This window comes from Pipra filicauda, unplaced genomic scaffold (genome assembly GCF_003945595.2).
Source record: "Pipra filicauda isolate LSUMZ 115617 unplaced genomic scaffold, ASM394559v2 scaffold54_size4384275_pilon, whole genome shotgun sequence".
NCBI lineage: Eukaryota > Metazoa > Chordata > Aves > Passeriformes > Pipridae > Pipra > Pipra filicauda.
The window spans coordinates 3,327,484-3,352,583 of record NW_024104698.1 but is presented as its reverse complement, the minus strand read 5'-3'; the positions used below and the strand labels follow the sequence as shown (position 1 = coordinate 3,352,583).

At 36.8% G+C, this 25,100-nt stretch overlaps 1 protein-coding gene across 3 annotated transcripts in view; it reads left to right on the top strand.

Moving 5' to 3' along the window:
• Positions 1-25,100, top strand: part of TMTC2 (transmembrane O-mannosyltransferase targeting cadherins 2) — a 288,272-nt gene that overhangs the window by 162,026 nt on the left and 101,146 nt on the right. For all 3 annotated transcript variants that reach the window (XM_039387275.1, XM_027744691.2, XM_027744692.2), the window contains exons 4-7: positions 2,193-2,307; positions 12,777-12,862; positions 13,697-13,881; positions 15,543-15,621. In XM_039387275.1, coding sequence (XP_039243209.1) covers positions 2,193-2,307; positions 12,777-12,862; positions 13,697-13,881; positions 15,543-15,621 — 465 coding nt within the window. The remainder of the gene's footprint in view (positions 1-2,192; positions 2,308-12,776; positions 12,863-13,696; positions 13,882-15,542; positions 15,622-25,100) is intronic.

The window sequence follows — 25,100 nt, the reverse complement described above, 5'->3', positions numbered from 1 at the left end:
CTTCTTCTAATGCATCACATAAGGTTAATCATTCACAGTTTTAGAATTTTAGACAAAAGTCTAAATGGAATGCATTTAAAATGAAATAATGCCAATTAATTATTGATTGATATTAAAAACTTGACACATTATTTTGCAAAACATGACTGAAAGTATTGCCTTAAAAGTTATATTAACTCAGATAAATATTAGAGCTTACGGTATGAAATGAAATGTAGAGGAGAAAATATTACAATTAACAGTGGTAACAGTGTATTTCCAGTCTAACAGATGAAAAGATGAACTGAATCATTCTTCTATGGATCCTTTCAGTTACTGAGCTTCAAAATGTTTGGGGGTAAACAACAATATAGCAGAAAATTTTTATCAGTAGTCTAAATGGTCTTTTGATATAAAGCTCTGTTATGGGAGATCAGAGTGAAAACAAAAGTACCTACGGATTATATGGAACATACAGTTATGTCAAGTTGAATGACCATGTGCTGCAGAAGCAATATCAGGATATGTTTTCACAAATTAATTTAAAAACCATATAAAAATCTCTGTTTTTCTAATAAGCATTAATGCTTACAGACTGGCTAGTCACCTTAATTGGTGCTTCCAAAACGTTTTCTGCATGTAAAAAGGAAGAGTAGCAGTAATGGGGAAATAAATGCAGAATTCTGAACATATGATAGCAAAGAGTGTAAAAGTTGAGTGACTTTGAGAATAGTTTTAGCAACTTTACTTCAAAGTGATGAAACATTTTTGTGACTTTTGTTAATTTATTGATAAACAATGTTTGAATTATTTCTCATCTTATCAAGTACTAGGCTAACTGAAGTGACTCACAGAAATGTTTTCTTTTCTCATGGAAATATTGCATTTATTTTTTTCCTTTGGCTTTGCAGAATATGTTGTGCACAGTTGGATGACATGATTTTTATGAATACTAAAATGATTTAATATGTTTTTCCCAGCAATGATTAGTTTATTCTGCTCAGAGGAAATTCTGTTCCATCCTTACGATAGGATGATTCTGCAGCAAACCACAGTAGCTTGAAAGCAATGCACTTTCTGAGGAAAAAACACACATCACAAGTATCAACCTATTTAGCAATGTTAGATCAAAACTACACTGAAATTTTGCATTGGGCAAGATTGATGCAAATTCTTGTAAAAACAGGGCTTGACTAGAGCATCAGCGTTAACTGCTACTTGAGCTGATGTTTGTGGTTAGTATGTCTGGAGGGAAGAATATTTTGACATATATTTGTGTTTCGTGGAAAGAGCATGCATAATCTTTCCATTGTTTTTTCTCATTAAAAAATACATGTGTGAAAGTAGAACTTTTTATGAAACAACTTTGATGTATTTATAAGCATAATGTGGTTTGGTTTTTTTCCCATGTACACACACATACACTATAACTACAGTGCCAGTTAAACTAGCTTTCTAAATTCTTAGTAGCATGGGCTGTGTTTTCAATAAAATGTTAGTTCCAATTCCTTTTTTAAGTAGTTTTTGTGCTACTCAACAGAACTGCAAAGGGAACATGTGGAGCCTTAAATATTTTTTTACCTGAAGTCCTTTATAGATGGGCTATAAAAGCACACTGTGTAACATAATAAATTGTATGGAAAGGAACCACATGTTTTCCTGGTAGAAAAAATGCATTTTAGTGATCTGTGTCGTATGTTTATATTCATATGGCATATTTTTAATCCTGGTTACTTACCTAACCGTTCTTTCAATTCCTGCATCATATGTCAAATTTCCATACTTCAGTGAGGGCTACATCTTCTCTGGGAAAATTTCTTGCTGTTTAGGGTCAATAGGCTTAAAAAAATGCTAAAACTAGGAAGATGCCACAGATTTCACTCTGTGGGTTTTTATTTAGAGGTGATATAAAATAAAATGGTCCCTTGCCTTTGCTACAGTAATTTCTAAAGCATGGAGACATATATTTTTTTAAAATTTCCTTTTCCCACCTGAATGCATGTAAATCACCTCTATGAAATGTGAGTCTCACAATAAGAGATCCAGAGATCCAGAAAACTGGGGGGAAAAAAATAACCAACCTCCCCTCCTGTTCCATAAAAATAGTTTCTTTGTGAGGTTTGTCTCCCTGAGGAACTTCTTGATACTTGGATACTCTGTCATGTGTAATTGGATTGTAGCTGTTTCTGAATACTGTTTTCTCCTCTTGACAGCATGGGGTAACCTTGGAAATGTTCTCAAGAGCCAGAGCAAGATTTCTGAAGCTGAAAGCGCCTACAGAAATGCCTTGTACTACCGCAGCAACATGGCTGATATGCTCTATAATTTGTGAGTATGTGTGGCTTTCCTGAAGTTGAATTGTCTTTGAAACCTGTTGTGAATGGAGCTATTGATTTACTTCCTGGAAAGGGAGACGATGTTATTTGTTGCTTTCTAGCAGTCATTTCATTAATTGTGCTCCTTAAACTATGGAGTGGACAAGGTTTTTTCTTGGTCAACATTATCGTAGTATTCATGTAATGGGTATGGAGAAGGTAAACTTACAATCTGCTTTAAAAGAATTAAAAAAAAACCCACACTAAATAAAGTACCAATAGATGAGTTGTCAGCTGTGACTTTCCATCTGTTTCTAACTCCACTAAATTGTAGAGGTGTTATTTAGACTTCTCTTTTAAGTCTGAATAACACTTGGTGGGAGGAGCGTATGTAAGCACTTCCAAGCAAAGACCAATACCCCTCTGTAATGTTAAAACAGCAAATTAGTTTTCTCCTGTGACTGACTTCAGAGCAGCATAGGTTAAACAAAGTTTAATTACTAGAACCCTGTTGTAAGTGTGTAAGAGGATAAATAACATGAGCATCAAAATAATTATACAGCGGGGAGAAAGATTTCCTAACTCCTTAATGTACCAGATCATAAACATGGAAGCGATTGTCATGCTAAGGTTCTCACTGAGGTGAGATCATGCTGCGTGCCCCAACAAGGAGGGGACTGATTCTCTGGCTGGATATCCCACCTGCTTCCTGCTCAGCTCTACTTGTCGTTCTGGTGCTTGCCCTTCCTTCCCCTCCTGCCATGACTCAGCCAGCCCAAGCCCCCAGAGTGGGGCTCTGCTGCAAGACAGGCTCTTCACCTCCACTAGCCATATGCTCTTGGTTCATGATGATGTGCAGGACAAAATCCAGGTGGCTGCCATTCCATAGGTAGTAGTATGAAAACGATGTCCTGAGTACGGTACAAAAATGTGAATGTTAGATAATCAAAATGTGCAAAACTAAATTCAAATAGTAAAGCTCTTCAAATAAATAAACAAGAAAATAATGTTCTGCCTGTAAGTCCAGTTTAAAATGACCACTTATCTAAAAATGAAGTTTACATAGTTTTCTTATCTCTGTTAGGCAGTGAAGAGTATGCAAAGCATATTTTTAAGAAGAAGCTCTTTTTCATTACATTTATAAAATAACTTCTGAACACAGCAGAAAATTGGAGGAAATAAAGTGACAAGATTGATACTTGTACATTTCTCATATGTCATTCATTTTGGAGATGAAAATTATAACTATTAAAATCTTTTGAATACCTATACAGTACTTTTGTCTCTTACTCACTGTGTCATAGAGGGAAACTGAAGTTAATACCAGGGTAAGAAGAGGAAAGGGAGTTGGACAGTAAAGACAGGGATATAAAAAAATCACATTTCAGTTGTTTTGCCATTCTCAGAATAAGCTCCTAGTCTTCCAGGTTTCCACTGATATACAAAATATATGCTTATAAACTTTCATCTCTATTGAATAGAAATTTTTTTGAAATTCTACTGAATTTGTGTGGGAGGAATTTAACTGAAATGCTGGTTGGAATATATAGGGCATAAAGTCACCTTAAATATACCTGTGAAAGTAAAGGAAGTTTAATTCTTAACCTTTCTACTACTATATTGAATGCCATAGAATCCTTTATTTTTTAAAAAAGCTTCACAAAGCCATTAGTTATTCAACAGTAGTTGAAAAATCTTGCATAATTTTTTTGGTTTTGTAGTCTTTCTCAGTGTTGGGTGCTTCAAGATCCACCAGGAAAACTAGGTGGTAAATGGAGTGTTCTTTGATATTATAAGACCACAGATGAGTCAGTTCTTTTAAGCACAAATGCTCAAGAGCTCCTTTGCAATTGAAGTCCATCCTTGGCATGTAGTTCTGTGAGTGCATTTTACAAAAGACCTCTCTAATGCAAAAATGTGTCTTATATGTGCTCACAGGAGGTCTGTTAGTTTTGCTATTTCTGGTTTTCAGTATGTGCCTTTGAAACTGAAACAGTCATTCAATAGAAGTCTGGACAAAAAGCATCCTTACAGTAATTTATAAGCAATGTATGTGTCTCACATGTTTGTTATTGTTTCCAAGCACTTACGCCTCAGTGTTGGATACAAATTACTTGGCATATGCAGTCCAGTGTTCACGCACAGCAGCAACAAATCCAAGTGCTCCCTGATTGAGGAACAAATTATTAAGTTTTAACTCACAGTTTTAATGGATAACAATCAAAGAGAGAAACTATATAAACTGAAGAGTTTGTTCTCTTTCCTTCTTTTTCAATAAATGGAAATGTGAGGTTGGCTTAGAAGTTGGCTATGAATACATTAAAATCTAAAGAATTTAACAGATTAGATGAATGGCTGATTTCAGTGGTATATTATTTTCTGACTGTTATACCTTATGGTTCTGAGTTACAGCTGCTTTTGCCATTTAGAACAATTTAAAATGCATTAATTTAGATTACATAGTTACATAATCTCCATTTGAAGGTTTGCCTGATTCCTCACATTATTTTCTGGTGTTCAAGTATGTCAATTCTGTAATATTAAATTCCTAAACTTTTAGAGACCAGCAGAATTTTTTTATTATTATTTGGATTTCTTTAAGAAAAAAGAAAAAGGAAACTGAAGAAATTGCAAAACTTTAGGCTAAGGACTTGAATTATTGTTTGGAAGCTTATTTTCTGGAAGTCTCATGAAAAACTCAAAGGGTAGCTACTGTCAACTCTGAAAGCATTTGAGATTTTGAAAGCAGTTTCAGTGCAGAAGGGGTTTCAGTTGTTGTTTTATACTTTAAATGGAGAATGTATTACAATATGCCTTTAATGAGGTAGCTTCAAGAATACATTTAAAGTATCCTCCTATAAATAACTTCTCTGACATCTTTAGACTGCACTGCAGGTAATTTTTACGAACAAATTTCCAAGCCAACTTCTTAAATCTATGTAGGACTGCTGATTCCAGCTAGATTTCAGAGGGCAGTAAATCAGCATGAACAGAGTTATCTTTCTATGTTTTTTTTTTTGTTTGGTTTTGTTTGTTTGTTTGTTTTTTAAGTCAGAAAGCTGTGTATTTCAATACTGTGAAGTACCAAGGACAGAGCTGATGAAAAATGATAGTTTATTCTTCCAAACAAGGGAATGTTCAGTAGATTAAAAACAAACTAATTTAGTTTGTTTTGACTTTCAGTCTTTGTTGCCCTACGATTGTTACCTTAAGCTCATGGGGTTATTTGTATTGTCTCAAATTGCTTCTAATTCGTGTCTAAAGTAAAATTGCTTAACAGGTATAGGAGAGTTTTGCATACATTATTTCACTTGTATTTAGTTCTGGCTGTGCTTAGAGTATTCTTTTGTCATCCATATTAATATTTTACATTACCTTGAGTTTCTCAGCTGATTATAAGGATGTCCTCAATCTGACATAAATATTGAATATTCCTTTAAAATTTTACTAAGTACTTGAAATGTTGTATTTTTGGAGTATACAATGCCCTATAAAGGATGGATTTCTACCAAACAGGCATCCCCTTGCTTCTCTTCTGAAATATCTCATTTTGCCTTTAGTGATACAGGGCTGTGTATACAAGTTTATTATTTAAATAATTTAATTTCTTTAAATAAGGTTGTATTATGAATTTTCATAAACTTTACATGGGAAAACTTAGGATATTATATTAATAAATGTGGATGTTTTTATGTTTCTGTTAGGTAAAGTCTCCAACAGTGGCTGAAATTTTTATCCTATAAAGTCTAGGATTGCAGAAGTGGTTTACATGCAAACTTTAACTCTTCATCCTTGGGTAAAAATCAATATGAGCAAAGTTCTTCCTTGTCTACTGTTGTTAGCCTATTTAACACCTGAAAATGTGTTCCCTGCCTTTTAAGGGTTCTGGCATAAAAATCTCCTTATTGGATGCAAAAAGCACTAAAAGCAGGTTGATCTACAAACCTGTGTTGAACTGTTGTTGAACCTGCCCTGGACAAAATTCCTGCAGCAACTATGAAGTAGAAAACAAGTCAAGGTTATGGTTCCTCTTCCTTGATAGCCCAGAAGTTTTTATCATTCAGGATATGGAGTTAAAAAGCAAAGAGGATGTGTCATCTGGTATCTGTCCAAGTACTTGGTTATTGTTTTTCTCAGCTGTGAATGCAAACTTGTTACAAACCTGCCTGGAATTAATCTCTGCTTTGCCACCTAGCTCTTTCTCTGTCAAAGGGTAAAATTTGTATTATGCTATAACCATACCTTGATAAAATATTGCTGTGTTGCGAGTGACTGGTGCTGTCCTGCAGTGCAGAACTCTGCTCTGGGACACTTTGCAGGGCCTATATGAAGTACAGGTATTTTTCAAAGTAATACTGAGAGGTGAAAGGCATTCCGTGACCTAGCTATTCAATTACATGTCTCAGTATTTGAAATTGTGGTCATTTATATTCCTTACATAAACTCTCACCATTTTATAAAATTAGGAAAATAATTGTTTGAGTCTGCCATTCAATTTCAAAGAAGGCCCCTCTTGTAAGAGGTTCTGTCCAGCTCTCTATCTATGGTGACTACTGGGGCACATGAGGGGGAATAGAAATCTGGTTTGAGGACTGCAGACATGGCACAGCCCTGCCCATTGTCCAGAGGAGTGACAAGAACAGGAGCAGTGCTATTCCTTATCCCCACGCCAGTCCTCCCTCTGTCAAGGAAACAGGAGTTGTGAGAGTGGATTTGGTGCTGCATGTGTAGTAATCCCAGTCAAACTGCACCAGTAATAGAAAAAAGAAAAGGACGATGTTTGCTGACCAATTTACTTACATTTGGGAAGCTCTTCTCTAGGTCTAGGAGAATGTGGCAGAGTTTTACTGTGCTGTCTGAAAGACTAGAGATTGTTTTGGGGTGATGGTTTTGTTTTGTTTTGTTTTGTTTTTTAAACTAATGGGACTATAGATTACTGTGCTTAGTGAGTTCCACAAAGGGAATGGTCATTCTTTGTATGTTTGGGTTCTTATTGAATAAAAAAGTAGGATTTATGGTTGCATCCATACCCACTAGTTTTGCAAATGACAGGGAAAGAATTGCCTTAGGCAAAGCACATCCTCTCTTGCTACGTGGCTGGAGACACTTCTGTGTAGGGAATAAAAGAGGATTATCTTCCATTCCTTTCTTTATTTGTCAGTGCAGCATTTAGGTAAATATAGTTCTTGGTAGATAATGCCACCTGAAATCAGTGGGAGGAACGTAGCTTGAGGCATGGAAGAACTGCAGTCATGGGAAAATAATAGCTAACAGCCCATGTATTAGTTGCTATAAACCAGTAAACAAAATCGATTAACCTATTTTAGTATTGTACCTGGCTATATTTTGTAAGTATTTCACTAATATATGTGTTTACTTTGACAGTTACAGTTCATTTATGCCAGCTTTAGTCACTAAGGAGTTTGCTTTATAAGTAGACCAGCTGGCTTTAATAGGGACTACCAACAGAAAGAAAGTAATATGTAACTTGAGAAAAAGGATAGATGATCTACCACCTGTTTATATTCTGTGACTGCCTTCCCGTTCTCAAAAACATTTTTGTGCCATTAGTATTTAATGACTTTGGGTCAAAACCAAAGCAGAGGAAGAAGACAGGAAGATCTTTCATTGTTGGTCAAGCAAGGTACATAAAAGTCGTCAGCTTAAAGAATTCAGGAAGGTTACAAAGAATTCACTTGGGGGAAATGTTTTCCTGCACATATTAAATGAGCAATTATATCTATAGAGGTGATGTGCATCATTTCTAGATAGTCAGAACTTTTTTTTCTTATTTTTATTTGTCTTCCTATTAGGAAAACAGGATTCTGAGCCATTTCCAAAGTCACTTGGTGAAGTTTGCCACTCTTGAAAGTAGTTAGCACATATCCTCCATTTCATAAATGATTAACACTCCACTGTAAAAGTAGCTAGAAGTAATGCAGGCAAAAAAAAAATCCTTTTGTAACATTCCAGAATCTTGCTACTTATGATAGTTAGATCTTCTCTCCTAATTAATCCTAAATAAATTCATGGACAGTTTATAACTGTCTACCGTGTGTCCTATGGTTTAAGTAGCTTTTTCTTTACCAAGTATTTTCAGCCTCATGATACAGCAATGAGATAAGAAAACCAAGAGTAACAGCAACAGTACCAATGACAGAGGGTACAGGAAAGGAACAATTCACATGGAAACCCCCCAGTAACGGGCAATACCCGATGGCTCCTTCTGCCACGTTGCCCCCACTGCTCCCTCCGACTCAGAACCAGCATTACCCAACTGCTCTCTTCAGCTCAGAACTGGGGTCACCCCACCATTCCTTCTGCCACACTTACTTGAAAGGAAACCCTTCTCCCTGGAAGAGACTCCTTTCCCCCCACCTCCGCCAATGATGTGAGCTGGTGTAGAATAACCTTCAGGTCCTAGACATGCCCTCTCCTGCCTACTGCAAAAATTACCCCTGTCCTGGCCAGAACCAGGACAGAGCCCATCTTTTCGCTTTCTGTTCATCTTGACAACTGTGAACAATTTTTAGGGCCAGCCGCTTTCAGAAGCAACCCTGGGACTTGCTGCATGAACTCAGTGTTGCTGGAGCAGCCAGCAGAGAGCCTTGGGAATGAGTACCCTGCTGTGCTCTCAGGGCCCTTACCCTGGGATCCTTCACCAGCCCCGATGTCTTCACTGATCAGGTCCACTGATTTAGCAATGCAGTATCAAGGTTGAACTGTGCTGTTCCTCAGAACCTTGTGTCTGCCTCTCAGATGTAACGCCTAGCTGAAAATCATCTAATGGCTTAGATGCTGTGAAATACAGCAATGGAAAGGGGAATATAGGACCTGATTTGCAGTTTTGCTTGAACTGATTTTGAAATAAACAATAGTTTGTATTTGTTCCTAGAACTTATTTTATATTTTGCTCAAAACCTAAATATTTATAAAAAACTGGTGGTGTTTTCCTTGTAGAAACTGGAGGCAGAGGCAAATATTACTCATTTATATTCCTCCTGTGTGGTGAATGAGATGGTAGACCTGTGGAAGTAATAGTGGGAAATAATGTATTTGGAGACTAGGATTATCATCCTCTAAAATGAAAAGTGGAACATTTCACAGGCAGTATTAATTTTGGCAGTAACTAAATTTGAACTGTTTGGTTTTTCCATTTTGTCGGTAACTAGATAGAGATTAGTGAGTATATTTATATGCCTACATTTTTATTTGAGCTTAAAGCTAGAGAGGATGTGATTTTTTCACCTAGGAAGTGAGGTATAACTGTGCCTTAAGCTCTTCTAATATTCTTTGTAAATTAAGGAGTCTTTTGCGAGTTTAATGCAATGTTCGTCATCTTAACTTCTTATCTATTTAAATAACTATCCCTTCGTGAGTGAACATCCAAGTAATTTATCTCTCAGAAGCATACTTGTCAAAGTGTTAACTATATTCAACTAAAAGTGGGGGTTTATAAAAACTTTTTCTTGACTTTGTTTAATCAGAAACTAGAACTGGAGACTCATAAATGTAGTAATTTTTGTACTGCCAGAAACCACAGTGAAAACTAGCAAACAATCAGGACCAATTTCACAAGGACAAGAGAGAGTTTCATGCCTGGTTAAGATTTTTTTAGATTATATCCCTCTTCTTTTTCTCTTTCTTCTACCAAACCTCATAACAATATAAATAAAAAACTATTTGCTGGAATTCAGCGCGCAGTCTTGCGTCTCAGCAGCTTGTGTTATATATATGCAAGAGAGAGTGAGAGAGACTGATAGGCAGACTGACTGTTAATGGAAACAGATAAAAGAGAAAAGGTCTTTTGGAAGAGAAGTAGAAAAAAACCCACCCTGAAGTATCAAGTAATTAATCAAGAGTGTCACTATTAGAGCATGCAGTGAACACAGAAGATTAATTTGTAATAATTGCAAATAAGTTATTTTAATCCCAAACCACAAATGTTGTACACTTACCAAAGTAATTTGTGTTGTTGAAGTTGACCAAATATTGTTACTTTTCTTAGTATGTTAAATTATTTATTCCAAAACTAAAATAAGAATGGAATTTCTTTGATAAATGGTTCTAAATTTGTGTGGGTTTGCTTTTTAAAAAATTAAGAAGCAGCTTAAATGTCAGACCAGACACCTCATTTATTTTTTCTATTAATTGTACTGCTGTCAATAGAAAACAGGATCAAAATATCATAATTAATTTTCCTTGAAGTAATGACAGTCTATAAAAATTTTTACTGTAAACAAGATTCAGGTTCTAGAAAATTTAGAACATGTTATTTCTATCCACATGATCATACCTCTTGCTATTTGCAAGATACTTAACAGTAGTTACAAAGCGTGGTGCCACGCCAAAAGGTATCCTGAATGTTACTCCATCATTGCTCACATTACTGCAAGTACTAACTAAATGTAGGTTCTGTTAATATTAAAAGTGATTTACTACCTAATCTGAAGTTAATTGGGAGAGTTTCAAAGTGAGGTCATGTGGTGTTGATAGGATAGATTACAAGAAAAAGAGGATATATTCCTCCATTCTGTGAAATCCTAACCCAAGGAAGCAAACAACATGAATGGTGGTTATTTCTTTAGATAACTGCCCTTCTCTTTTCTTCCCCTGAAGTTTACTGGTCTAATTCTAATTACTGGTCATTTTCTGACATGTTGAAGGATAAAAAAATCTTTTCTGATTAGTGACTGGAGATGGAAGAGGTCTAAGCTCTTTGCGGTTCAAAAAGCTATCAGCAGATAAAAACATAGAGGAAGAAAATTTCTGGAGGTTAGAGAAACTACAAATAAATGTGATACTGCTCCCATCTAACAGAAATAGCCACATTTTCCTGGGTATTTTGAGTTCCTAAAATCATAGAATCAACCAGGTTGGAAAAGACCTCCAAGATCATCAAGTCCAACACTTTATCCAACACTGCCATGGTTACTAGACCATGGCACTAAGTGCCACATCTGGTCTCATCTTAAAAACCTCCAGGGATAGTGAATCCACTACCTCACTGGTCAGTCCATTCCAATGCCTGATCACTGTCTCTGTAAAGAATTTCTTCTTAATGTCTAAACTAAACCTCCCCTGGCAGACCTTAAGACTGAGCCCTCTTGTCCTACTGCTGTTGCCTGGGAGAAGAGACCTACGCCCACCTGGCTACAACCTCCTTTCAGATAGTTGTAGAGAGTGGTGAGGTCTCCCTTGAGCCTTCTCTTCTCCAGGCTAAACAACCCCAGCTCCCTCAGCCTCTTCTCATAGGACTTGTGCTCAAGTCCCTTCACCAGCCTTGTTGCTCCTCTTTGGACCTGCTCCAGCACCTCAATATCCTTCCTGAACTGAGGGGACCAGAGCTGGACACATACTCCAGGTGTGGCCTCACCAGGGGAAGAGTCACTTCCCTGGTCCTGCTGGCCACACTGTTCCTGATCCAGGCCAGGATGCCATTGGCCTTCTTGGCCACCTGGGCACACTGCTGGCTCCTGTTCAGATTCCTGTCAGTCCAGACTCTCAGGTCCCTTTCTGCCTGGCTGCTCTCCAGCCACTCAGTCCCCAGCCTGTAGCACTGCATGGGGTTGTTGTTGAGTTATATGACAAGGGACATTTATCCCTGGATAATAAGGTCTGAGTCTCCACTCTGAAATTACTAGTTTTTAAGGATTTTTAAATCCTTCTGGTTTTAATATATTTGTATATGCTTTTTTCAGTCTTCTAAAACTTTGGGAACACTGTAATGCTTTGTGCCTTCATTTAAGCATATAATGTGCATTCATGTCAATGGTCTCCAGACCACTTATTTCTCAGAAATTTGTGGGTGGCTGGCTGGTGTAAATTGTAATTCACAAGGATGTTTGTCTTAAAAGCTAAATTAAAGTCCATGTGTTATGGAACTGAAAGTATTCAGTATAATTTTTAATATCTCTTCAGTTAGTAAAATTGCTTAGAACATAAATAATGCAGGAAAAGTGTAACTGTTGTAGGTGCTTAGCTGTACAGGAAGCAATCTAGTGCAGTTGCTCAACAAGGGGACTGGTTTATGTGACACATATCAAGTGCTAGGTGGTTAACTTTATCATGCATTTGAAAAAGACCTGCTTATTTCAAGTCAAGAAAAGATGACAGGCTAAACTTGAATGACTTAAAAATACCTCCATCATACTCTAGCCACTTTAAAAAAATCTCACAAGCTAATGTTTTCTCAAATGAGAAAATGAATCTTCTGGTTTCCAATAAAGTCAAGACTTCTGCAGTTAAGATCTGCTTTTTAAAAGTCATATGAATGCGCCTGATGTCTTTGAATTCATATTTTTCACAAAATAATTTTTGCACTGAATTGTTATTAAGAGAGTGGTTAAATGTCTGAAATACCAGTCAGCATATTTTTCTTTGTTACTTGAGTTTTGTTTTCAATATTTGTTTTCAAGTTACTCTTTGTAGTAACCTCACTTTCTTTTCTGATTTTCTTTTTATTTTTTTTCCCTTATGCAGAGGATTACTCCTTCAGGAAAACAGCAGGTTTTCAGAGGCATTGCATTATTATAAACTGGCAATTGGAAGCAGACCCACACTAGCTTGTAAGTATTTCAACTATACAAGGTTGTATAATATTGACTATAGTTTTATAGAAAATTTTCCTACTCTTTGATAACACTTCCTTTTTTTTCAGAAGTTTTTAATTCAGAAAGCAAAAGGTGAAATTGTGCACTTGAAAGCAAGTGTTTATTAGTAAATAACTATGTTTAGTGTGGTACAAGGAAGAAGCACATAATGAGTTAAACTCAGAAGCATAACTAGAACTTAAAATACTTCTTATCTGGGATGTTGAGCCACTACTGCCCAAATTTTCGGGCACTTGTTTACTGTTCCTTACAGCCACTCCCTGGTATTTATGGTATGCATGAGTAAATAATACAAATATTTTTGAAGTCCTTTCATTTTTCCTTTCTTTGCTGGGGAAAATGGAGAATAATCATTGGGATGTTGCCAGTGATTGGTTCTAAAATTAAGTAGGTGATTTTTAAGATTGCTGAGACTTTTGTACCTTCAGTATTAAATCTTATACGTATTAATGTATATGTATATTTTCTGTAACATTTCAAGCAATCGTGTTATTGCTTGATACAGTCCTAATAAGAGAAATGAAATGGAGTACCCTGCCTAACCATTGTTTCCTTCCCTCCTTACTCAGTCTTTATGGCCACTTTCTTCTTTCCTTTGTCTCTGTACTTTTACCTCTCATATGTTCACATATTCATTATATGCTTATCTATAATAATAATATATGATCTGTATTACAGAAAACAAAATTAGATAACCATAGGATTTCTACCAGATGCTACTTTGAATTAAAACAGTAGATAAAGCATAACAGAACTCCATTGAAAGTAACATTTTTTCCCTCTTCACAGCTGCCTATTTAAATACTGGTATCATCTTGATGAACCAAGGGAAGACAGAGGAAGCCAGGAGGACTTTTGTGAAGTGCTCAGAGATCCCTGATGAAAATCTGAAAGATCCTCATGCTCATAAAAGCTCTGTTACCAGCTGTCTTTATAACTTAGGAAAACTTTTTCATGAACAAGGACACTATGAGGTAAGACTCCAGATTTGTCTATAATATCATGATAAAACATTCATACATAAATAATATCTACTGCTTCCACCTAGACTTTCAAAATACATCACAGGCACACATTTCACCAAATCAAGATTAGCGTTCTCTACAGACAATATTTAGTCTCCACAGCCACAGGTGTGATGGTATTAATTAGCAGTGTGATATTCTCATGTTAGAGTCAACATCAGTAGTGGTCACATCTGATATGTGTAAATTCATTGGTTTTACCTTTGTACCTGTAGCTGGTATGCAAAGAATATAACCTGACTACAGGCCAGTCAACCTAAAGTGTACTGGCTTTATAATTCAAAACAGAGTAAGTCCATCCTTAGCTGGAAAAATGCAATTATGTTTGCTTTTGAGTCTCCAAAAATAAGACCCAGTTGAAACAATTTAAAACTTCAGTGATTAAAAACATCCCGCTATGTGCTATTTTCAGATAACTTGACCTAAGTGCTAAAGTGGGTTGGATATTTTTAATGTAACCATATGCTACACCTAAGCCATCCCATCTCATTTACACGTGTGAATGTGACTGTTGTGATTCCTTTCCATTTTCCCTGATGAATTTCCTAAAACTGGACATTCACTTTAGTTTTGACCTTTGGCAGTATTTAAAATAAAGGCATTCTCTCCTGGCATTGCCAGGCATACTTCAGAAACAGGAGTTGTGCATGGTTTTGATCCATACAAGTGTTCCTGACCATGACAGTTACCTCAGCTGTTTAAGATTAGGCATGCACAAGCTCTGCAGATTCTGTGTCATCTGTCTGCTGCATCCAGCTCTGTCAGATGGCTGCTACTAATTGGTTAAAACACAGACGGCTAATGCACACATGCATGTTTTCTGCACAGCTGATACAGTGTAGAGCTGGATGGTTTAGATTCTTAAAATCCCTTGCACCTCAATACCTGGAGGGACTTTAGGAATATAAAACATCATATTTCTGCTTGGTGGTTGTTGCATTCTTGATTTGATCATACATTTAGGTTCTTTTCAAGCATATTTCAGCCTTCATAAGCTGTGACTGTTTGATGCAGAGCTAACAGACTGACCAGTAACCATCCAAAGTACTGAATGAGTAAATATGTGATCAAGTAATTTAAGGTACAGCATATTTGCAAAGAGATTCCTGTTTTGACATTCTTGACTTTATAGTGCACCTCATTTTTTTCTGTGGAGCAGACTTCAGTTGTGAGGATTATGTTTTGTTATTACTTGGCAGTAGACAATGATTTCTTTATTTTTAGGTCACTTAGTGTAGCTTTTTCGTCAGAAAGTTCTTTGTCTGCAATTTGATATTACTCCATATTCTTTGACAGCCTGCAGAATTTTATATCTGTTTATAAACTCATCAGTCATTAAGGGGTATAAAAAAAATGTTACTTCTGCCTGGGAAAAGAGATGCAATATTGGAACTAATCTGATCTCTTGTCAATAAGCTTCACTGAATTTGGTAAAATTCAGGTAAAAAAAACTCTTTAAAGGAGAAATTCGAACTTTGTGTGATATTTATGATACTGTTGTGTTTTCTCTTTGCACCATTCATTTGGGAAGGAAGATAGTTTGGTTTTACTTTATATGTGAAAGTATACTTTTGAAATTTGTGCTTTCCTGCTTGTGTGTCTCTTTTCAGGATGCCCTTATGGTTTACAAAGAAGCAGTACAGAAAATGCCAAGGCAGTTTGCACCACAGAGCTTGTATAACATGATGGGTAAGTGCATTGTTAGTGCTTCAGAATAATATCTGAGGAGTCAGGCAGGGTGAAACAAAAGAGCTTAGCCAGGCAACTGGTGCTCAAATGAATTAGCTAATAAACCCCTAAAATAATTACCTTCAGTAGATACAAGCCAAACTAGGTTCAGAGCTTAAATGTCAGTAACTGCAGTGCTGGATAAGGCACAATAAATGATGAGATTATTAGATACTGGGTATCTTGAAGAGTGTCAATGCAGCAGTTTTACATTTAGAATGTGTGGATTAGTGCTTTTCTCTGCCTCCAGAATTTCTCGTCCACTATCTTGGAGGCCCAATGTGCAATTCATACTTGATGTTGTGTTTTGGTTTTTTTTTTAGATCTCTCATATATCTTTGAAACTTTATAAAAAATGAAGTGAGATTGATTATAACGTAAAATTTAGTGTGGGGAATTAGTTTTTGAATTGTCTTTCAAACCAACAAGGTGTCCAAACAGGCCCACAGAGGCAGTTGGACTCTTTTTTTTAAGTTGTGCGAAAAACTTATTTCCCAGCTGATGGACTTTTGGTTAGACATCTACAATGGGAGAATTCTTCTTCCAGCTATCTGTCCTTCAAAATTTTAGAGGAGTCTCTTGAGTACTGAAAAAAACATCAATTTTGCTGTGAGGTGTTTTATTTAATTTCAGCTCCTCATATTCTACATCACATCTTTATACAGGATACATTAAACAGATAAAAGAAAGAAGAAAATATTAATTACTCTTTTTAGTACTCAGGTCTGTAAACAAGAGGGTAGATTCTTATTGCTCCAGAGATGTTTTTAAGTGGAATTTTCTCTGAAAGGACATGTGTTTCTGCTAAGCAACTTAAGTGTCTGGCCCAGTACTCTGTGAGGTCCTCTCTTGGACAGAAAAGGATGTAAGAACCTTTACTTTAAAGTAGTTCAAAGTAAAGCAATTAAAAATCTGTGTGGAAACAATTAGGGTCAACAGGAAGCGTGTGGGCTTTTTTTGTGGTTCCCCCCACCAATGCCTAATGTATAAGGGAATGTATTGGTTGATACCAATTGGTTTGACACAGTTGTTGAAAGGAGGCACCACTCACTCTTCTCTACTTATTCAGGAAAGGCATCTTTTAGTAGCACCTTAAAAGTACTAGGGCACAGGGAAAAAGTAAAATTGTAGTTGTAATTGATGCTACATATTTGAAAAATGTAGATGTAAATGCTAAACTAAGTTCTTCTCTTGTCATAGTGACAAAGCATTTAATGTCAGTAACAGTCTAAACACTTCCTTAGCAGTTCATATGGTTCAATGGAGAGTTACTTCTCCATGGATAATGAACTTTATCAGATTGATACCAAGGGCTAAAATCTGTAAAACGGACAAATTGGTTACTTCATGTACTTTTGTTCATAGTGAGTCTTAGTGAAATTATTGTTTTATCGGTTCTATACTACAACTGCTGTTGTAGTATAGGTATCACTGCAGTCACACCTATAGTGACTGCTGAAGTACTCTTGCGTTATATTTCACAGATTATTCTGAGTCAGAAGGGATCCACAAGGATCATTGAGTCCAACTTTTAAGTGAATGGCCCCTATGGGGATTGAACCTGCAACCTTGGCGTTATTAAGCATCATGCTCTGACCAACTGAGCTAATTTCAGGACCACTGCAGTGCTTGAGCAAATCCTCCGAAGTTTGACTACCCTCTTTAGTGCAGATATGTATTTCATAATTCTGATCAAAGTGTTCCTCAGAACTATAAAATTTGAAAAATTAAACCAACACTGTTTCTAGCATGATGGTTGTCCCATTACAAAGCGGGCCTGTGCCACCCTTTTTCTTTTCCCATGAATAGATGTTCCCTTTAGAACCACTGTGACCTATAAGTTTCTCAGGTTTTTGGTTTTTTTTGCCCATTGGTTACTTTTTTAGGTTCAGGAGGCATTTCTCAACTTCCTTTGTAAGCACTGTCCATGACATCCAAGTTCACTCTGTTCCTGGGATTTGCATTTATTAACTCACAAAACCTTAGTGAACACAAAGACTAGCTCAAGTCCTTTGCCCGGGCTTGGCTTCTGCTGTATTTCCTCACTCTCTTCCTTAGCCCGTATTCCAGCTTCTACTTCCTTTATGCAGCTACCAGCACTTCACGGATGTCCTAGTGGCATAACAAGCTATGAGTGTACCTTAGCCCCTTATGGAGCTCTGTGAAGTTTAGCTTATCATTAACATAGGATATATTTGTGTTTTGGTTGCTATTGTGATGGCAGCTGCTGCAGGGAAAACAGAAATTGCTTCACGCTGGTTGCTGAGGTGTTGCTTGTAGGTTATGCTGCAAAGGCAATCCAAGAGGCTGCATAATGAGTTGGATAGTGACTTAAATTGAATACAGTGCAGCTATATTAACAGAACTCAGACTGATTTGTTCAAAGCTGTCCTATATGTGTCTACATAAGCCTACATGACTGCAGTTAGTCTCTCCTACCTATAATAGTATAAAGGTTAGATGACAAGACAGAGCTAGGTAGCTGTGCTTCTTTATAGTTTCTCTGGGGACTAATGAAGCCTGTCTGACTTAGACATCTATTTTAGATTATAAAAATAATCCCCTGCAAGCATACTTTTACTCTAAAAGGAGCTGAAATGACTAGCTTAGACTTAGTAGCTTAAGTTGGGTGAGATAAATCCTAAATACCTATTCAGTCATTTCTTTGCATTGGGTGTGATAGGAGAACAAGGCAACTGCATCCCTTATCAGGCGTGCATCCACTTTGCAGCTCGTACTGTGTCACTGAGTATCAGAAGGCCAACTGGATTGTTTATTTCTGTTTTAATGTTCAAGACAAAATTATAAACATGTTCACTATAACACTTTCTTTGATAAACAGCATTTTATAAACTTGTCTGCCTACTTCTCGCCTTTAAAAGGGAGACTAGTGGAACTGAAATAGGCCAGTCCTGTCTTGTGCACTTGCATCCATATAAACCTGACTGAGCTGTGCCCACTCACTGTATGCTCATTGGTGGGAAGGAAGGGGGAGAAACTGGGGAGTGCTCCCCATCTGCTTGGGAACTAGTAGAAGGAAGTAGTCCTTCCCCATTTCCCTACATGTGGAAAAAGTTGTCACAGCTTGTCATGAAATCCAAGAATAGTTACAGTTTTAGGATTATCTGCTGTGGTTGTTATTGTGGTTAAGGTATTCTTAGTCTCTGGCAATCTCTCTACTTGGTTGAGTGGCACACATATTGCCACATATTGGCAAATGATATAAGAAAACAGTGCTTCCTCTAATTTTTAATAATTATTCAATCATATATTTGAACAACTTTTTTGAATTTTTTTTCCCCTGTATGATTTCCATGTCCTACTTGAAAGAGAATAAACAGGAGATGAACTGTTTAAACTGAATGAGGTTTGAACTCCAGCACTCTTGAGTGGAGTAGCATTAACACTCTAGCAGTGCTAAGCCTTTATACCACCTGCTTTCCCTGTTTGCATTACACTTCTTTTCCTGTGCTTGCTTCTATTGGCCTTTTGGTCTGACAAGCCTAGTGACTCATTCCTCTGGTGTGTCAGTCTGCCTGACAGAATCTCATCCTTTAAAACGCTAAATAATTTGCCTCTTTAAGGGAAAAAGAAGTACTGGGGCTCAAGAAGCAGGCCATCCATTTGACTTTGCGTTTTATTCATGGTACAAAAGACAGGGCTGGAATACCGGCATCAGATGTTCTACGTTTGTGCATATGAAAAGTTACAGGGAAGATTTTAGTCTCCTGTTGCTATGATTTATTTTGCCAGGTGTGCAAAAACTCAACTAAGGAAACCATATGTTTCTCTGGCTTTGCACCAAGAAATAAAACATTTTCTTTTTTTTTTTTTTTAAAGAACTCAGAACAGCTAAAAATTGAAACTCTAAAACTAGAATCAAAATAATTATTCAACAAGCTGTATAACGTTGGCTTGGTATTTATTTTCTCTATGTCGTATTTCTTTGATGTAAATTAAAAAGTACATGCTAAGGTTACACAGATTAATTTACTTGGCATGGCAACTTGCACTACAAAGACCAGAGTCCAACTCAGCTGTATTAAGTAGGTAATATATTTTGTTTAAAGTTTCAATTAAAGCCTGAGGTCAAAAGATAAAATGGTCCCAGTGGGATCTTGAATGCTTTAATGCCAGTATTAGGATTGCTTAAGGATCAGCCTCTGCTCTAGATGTCTTTTGCATTCCTTGAAATCTGATATTGTACAGTTGATTGTATTACATTGCTTTTAAAACCACACTAGCCCACCTGCTACAGTAATTCATGCTCCTGACAGTTAAGTGGTGTGAGGTGGACCATGGAGGCTTTATTTTAATACCCAACAGTAACAAGAAAGATGTCAGGGTGGCATTGTTCAGGTTTAGGTTGGCAGGATACTGTCTTAAAGACAAATTTCTTGATTATATTTCATCTACCGTTGCTAACTAACATCTGTCTATTTTCAAATGCATTTAATGCAAAGCCTAACAAACATTTTTTATGAGAAATGCAAGTTACAAAAGAAGCTAACATTCCAGGAGTGAATACAGCTCATGATGCACAAATTAAAGTTTAGATTTCTCATTGCTAATCTTCTGCATGGCACATGGGCAGAAAACAAATCATACACAAGTGTACAGACCAGAAAAGGGGAGCCAGATTTTACATCTGGTGCAGAGGTATATATCGTAAGTACAAAGGCTTAGCATGCAGAGAGACTTTCTGTGTTGATGATTATAACATAACTATCACTTTGATTTTGCTTTTGGGTGGACGTGGCTGTTTCTACAAACCTGTTAATATTGTTAAGGCTCCAATCCCATTTACCCCTTGCTCCCATTAAATGCTTTTTTATTGAATTATCTTAAAATATTGTTTAGAACTCCAAGAAACCCTTTTGCTGCTATAGTTTTGCTGTTCATGCTGTGCAAGATTTAATTTTTAAGGTCCAAAGATGATTAAGCTGTGATGTACATATTCCGCATCCTAACTTACCCAGAGTATGGTAACTGTGCTTCTCTAAGCTCCAGTCATCAGTGTGCTTCCTATGCATCTCATGAAGCTTTACTGGTAATTTCTTACTAAGTGGACATTACAAGTTTTTTTTTTCTTTTAAAACTACTTTGATTCATAAAAAAGGATATTTTTTTTTTCTTTCATATGGTCATTTTATTGTGTGTTCCATGGAAATAAAAATGGAGTTTGCTCCAATGGTGATGGGAACAAAATACTATGCTTCTCTTCCCCTTCTCGCCCCCATCCTGATACTTTAACCCTTCCCCCTCTGAGACTTTGTAGACTGGTAAGTTTATATCTGGTAGTTTAGATCTGCTGTCCAAAGCTAAGTAGCTGAGTGCTGCATCTAGTCACTAGTGGTGGCTCTGTACTGGGTGCAGTCCTGTTTAATTTCTTTATCGATCATCTGGGTGAGGGGATGAAGTACACTCTCAGTAAATTTGCAGAGGATGCTAAGTTGGGCATGAGTGTTCTCTGCTGGATCTGCTGGAGGCTAGAAAGGCTCTGCGGAGGGATCTGGACAGGCTGGATCGATGTGCCAAGGCCACTGATACGAGGTTCAGTAAAGTGAAGTGCTGGGTTCTGGACTTCAGTCAAAACAACCCCCTACAGCACTACAGGCAGGGGGAAGAGTGCCTGAAAGAGGCCCAGTGGAAAAGGATCTGGGGTAGCTGGTCGTCAGCTATCTGAACGTGAACCAGCAGTGTGCCCAGGTGGCCAAGAAGGCCAATGGCATCCTGGCCTGTATCAAGAATAGCGTGGCCAGCAGGACCAGGAAAGTGATTGTCCCCCTGTAGTCAGCACTGGTGAGGCCACACGTTGAGTCCTGTGTCCAGTTCTGGGCCCCTCACTACAGGGAAGCATGGAGGTGCTGGAGTGTATCCAGAGAAAGGCAATAGAGCTGATGAAGGGTCTGGAGAGTAAGTCATGTGAGGAGCAGCTGAGTGAGCTGGGCTTTTTAGCCTGGAAAAGAGGTGGCTCAGGAGAGACCTTATTGCTTTCTCCAACTACCTGAAAGGGGTTCGTAGCCAGGTGGGGATTGGCCTCTTCTCCCAGGCAACTAGCAACAGAACAAGAGGAAATGGCCTTAAGTTGTGCCAGGGGAGGTTCAGGTTGGATATCTGGAAGAATTTCTTCACTGAAATGGTTGTCAAGCATTGGAACAAACTGCCCAGATAGGTGGTGGAGTCAGCATTTCCATATAGTCATATTGTTCACAGTGCTGGAGCTTTGTGTCTTTGCTCTTTATTGACTGAAGCAGCCTAGGAAAACTGAAATGGTTGTCAAGCTTTGGAATGAGCTGCCCAGGAAACTGGTGGAGTCACCATTGCTGGAAGTGTTCAAAAAACAACTGGACGTGGCACTTGTGCTGTGGGTCTAGTTGGCATGGTGGTGTTTGGTCAAAGATTGGTCTCGATCTCGGAGGGCTTTTCCAACTTAAATGATTCTCTGATTCTGTGAAAATCTAAATCTTCAATCTAATTGCAGTGTCTCCTGTTTTTTCACTTTGCTTTGAGGGATTCAAGCTGAGTATGAAGGTGGATTTCAGTGGTGGATTGCTGGAAAGGGTAATGAATGCAATGTTTAAGACCGGGATATTTTTTTGTCCGGGTTCTGAGATTTTCTTAGTTTTATCTTTTTGGATTATTGATGTATAAGTTCATGTGAAATACTTGAGTTTTCTTAGGCAATAGCCTGAAAAAGCTGAGTCTAAGCCTGAAATGCATTTGCATTTTAAACATTTGGGGTTTTATATGAAAATAAGTATAATCATAACATATGCAGATGAAAAAAAGGTCTAATACTGAAATTGGACTAGATAGATCCCAGTTAGGCATGTTTCTAAGGGAAAGTGCTTCTATTAATAGTGTTTTAAAGAAACCTATACTGGCATGAAAATGAAATCATCTATCTCAGGTGAGCTCAATGCCTCTATTTTTGTCACTATTGCCTCTGTTTTCTTTCACTAGAAGCCTTTCTACAACAGGAAACAGCTGTGCAAAGTCCATGCTGTTCCATGCTGCATCTGATTTTGTTTTGCCTTTCACTTATATCTGTTTTCTACTTTGAGTATTTTCCTTCAAAAGTAGCTTAGTGGTCTAATTAAATCAGATAAGGCTTTGCTTTGGCTAATTGAGGCCTATAAGAGTTTGTTCAGTAACAAAGTAAAATGTGGATTTGCCAAAGTAAATGTGGTTTGACTCCCATCCATCAAAAGCCCTCTTAAAATACAATACAGTCCTTGAAATCTTCAAGGAGATTGTTCTGCAAAAGGAAAAAAACCCAAGCAGAATATGCTTAGTCTATGCAGAACTTGGTGCTCATTATGTTCACATGCTTCAGCTGTTTCAGAGAAGATGAGCATGCACTGCATATTTATAACCAAAACTATTAATCTTTTACAGTATATCTTAAACATCAGTATAGTATAACATCAAACTGTGCTTCCAGATTTATTATGTTATTTTATGCACTGGTACTGAAGGGGAAAAAAGAAGGAAGTCATATATCTGGGAAGGTGCATTTATGGTAGGCACATCTGCAGCCTTGATTTGTACAAAGCTGCATAGTTGCATTATCAAAGACACAAACTCCCTGTGGTATTGTGGCACACAGGGTTGCAGACCTCTCCATCATTTTCTGACGCAACTTTTTCATATTCCCAATTCAAAGAACGATGGAAAAATGAAATTTAAATCCTGACTGAATGTATATATTAGAGATTTTTCTTTTCAAAGGGCATCTCCATCTTCCCTTGTACTTTGACATCTGGTGTCTTGTCCGTGCCAAATTTTATATTTTCCATATTAAATTTTTACCACCCAGAAATTTGAAGGGTGTTGTCTCCTTTATGGAGATAATTTTTTTGTTGTCTTTTCAGCAATATCTTTTGGGGTCCTAAAAGGAGGACCACTGAAGGGACATATCTTCTTAACCTGAAAATATGGGTAGAATACATCTGTGGAGGCACAGTGCTATTACATCCATAGTTCTACTGCACTTGCTCATCAGAAAGTCTAGCATACTCCCTACCAGGACATGGCCTTTGCTTGGTGTGATTACATCTGAAACAGAACAAATATGAAATCAGTAGGTGAGAGGTTAATCTAGAACCATGTAATATACATTGATGTAAATGGTACCTGATTTTACCTTTTAACAATATATGATATGTATTAGAAAATCGTGTCCTTTTTTTTTTTCCTTAAAATCACATTCTACCTAATTATCCAGTAAGAAGTTAGCCTTTCAGGGGAAATAACTGCTAGCAAGCTAATATTTTATTAGCCTAATTATTTAATATAAATAATGTTTATTATGATTGTTATTGGGGTTTAATTATTGTTACTTATATTTTAATGATATGTTAATTAAATATTGTTATTTATAATTAATGTCCTGGCATCATTTTAGTGAGGAGGTTTTGGCTGTTCTGTTATTTTGGTGGGGTTTTATTTTGTTCTGTTGATTTCAAAGGATTATTTTTAAATTCCAAGAATTCTGAGGAAATATGGGAAAATATTGTAGGTGAATGGTAGTCTTGCAAGTGATCTGTCTCTGTGGCAAATAAAATCCACCTGAGTATAAGGATTTTCGTTACAGTGGTGTAAATCTAGTTGAAAGGTATCCTATTTCTCATTTCTTTGGAAGTATTAATAGAAGTGTTAATGAACTTCATGTGCATTTCTTTAAATACTGTTTCGGTTGCGTATTAATGTTCTTCTTGCACTACATTAATAAATGAAAGTTACAGTTTAATAATCTATGCTCTTTCTTGTAGAATAAGCCAAGAAATGGTTCATAAAACTCAGAAAATATTAACTGAACTAACCCCCTTAAAAATAGAAGCAGTTTTGAATTACTGATTTGTCCCATTTTACTCCAGTCTGCTTTTGAATCTATTACCACCACTCATTGTGCAGGCAACGCTGCACATGTCTGCATGTTGATACAGATTAGGGAATGGAAATAACTGTCAATTTATGTCTTAAGGTTTCCACTACCATGAATTTCTTTCTCTGTTGTTGTTGCCTCCGTTGAACTTTATAGATCTGACGTCATTAATAAAGTGTCTATGTGTGATCTTTCAGATCTTTAGCGTGAATTTGGAAAGATTTTGAAAAATGAATAATTGTTAAATTAAATATAGAAACCTGCTTATGTGTGTGCTGTTGGTTTACATATTTTCTGCCAATGGACACTGTTATCTTTCTAATGGCTAAATTCACTTGTGTTGCAAGTCTATAAAAATGCATGATTGTAAATGACAAATATTATTATTCTTATTTTAATCTCAGACACACAAATACAACCTGAATGGCAGAAATCAATTCATACATATTTTCTCTGACATTGTTGGAAAATTATCTTAGGCTGGAATAGCTGTTATTAAATTGCTTCAGTCTAATGCATAAAATCACTTGATTGATTTAACAGTTCAGTT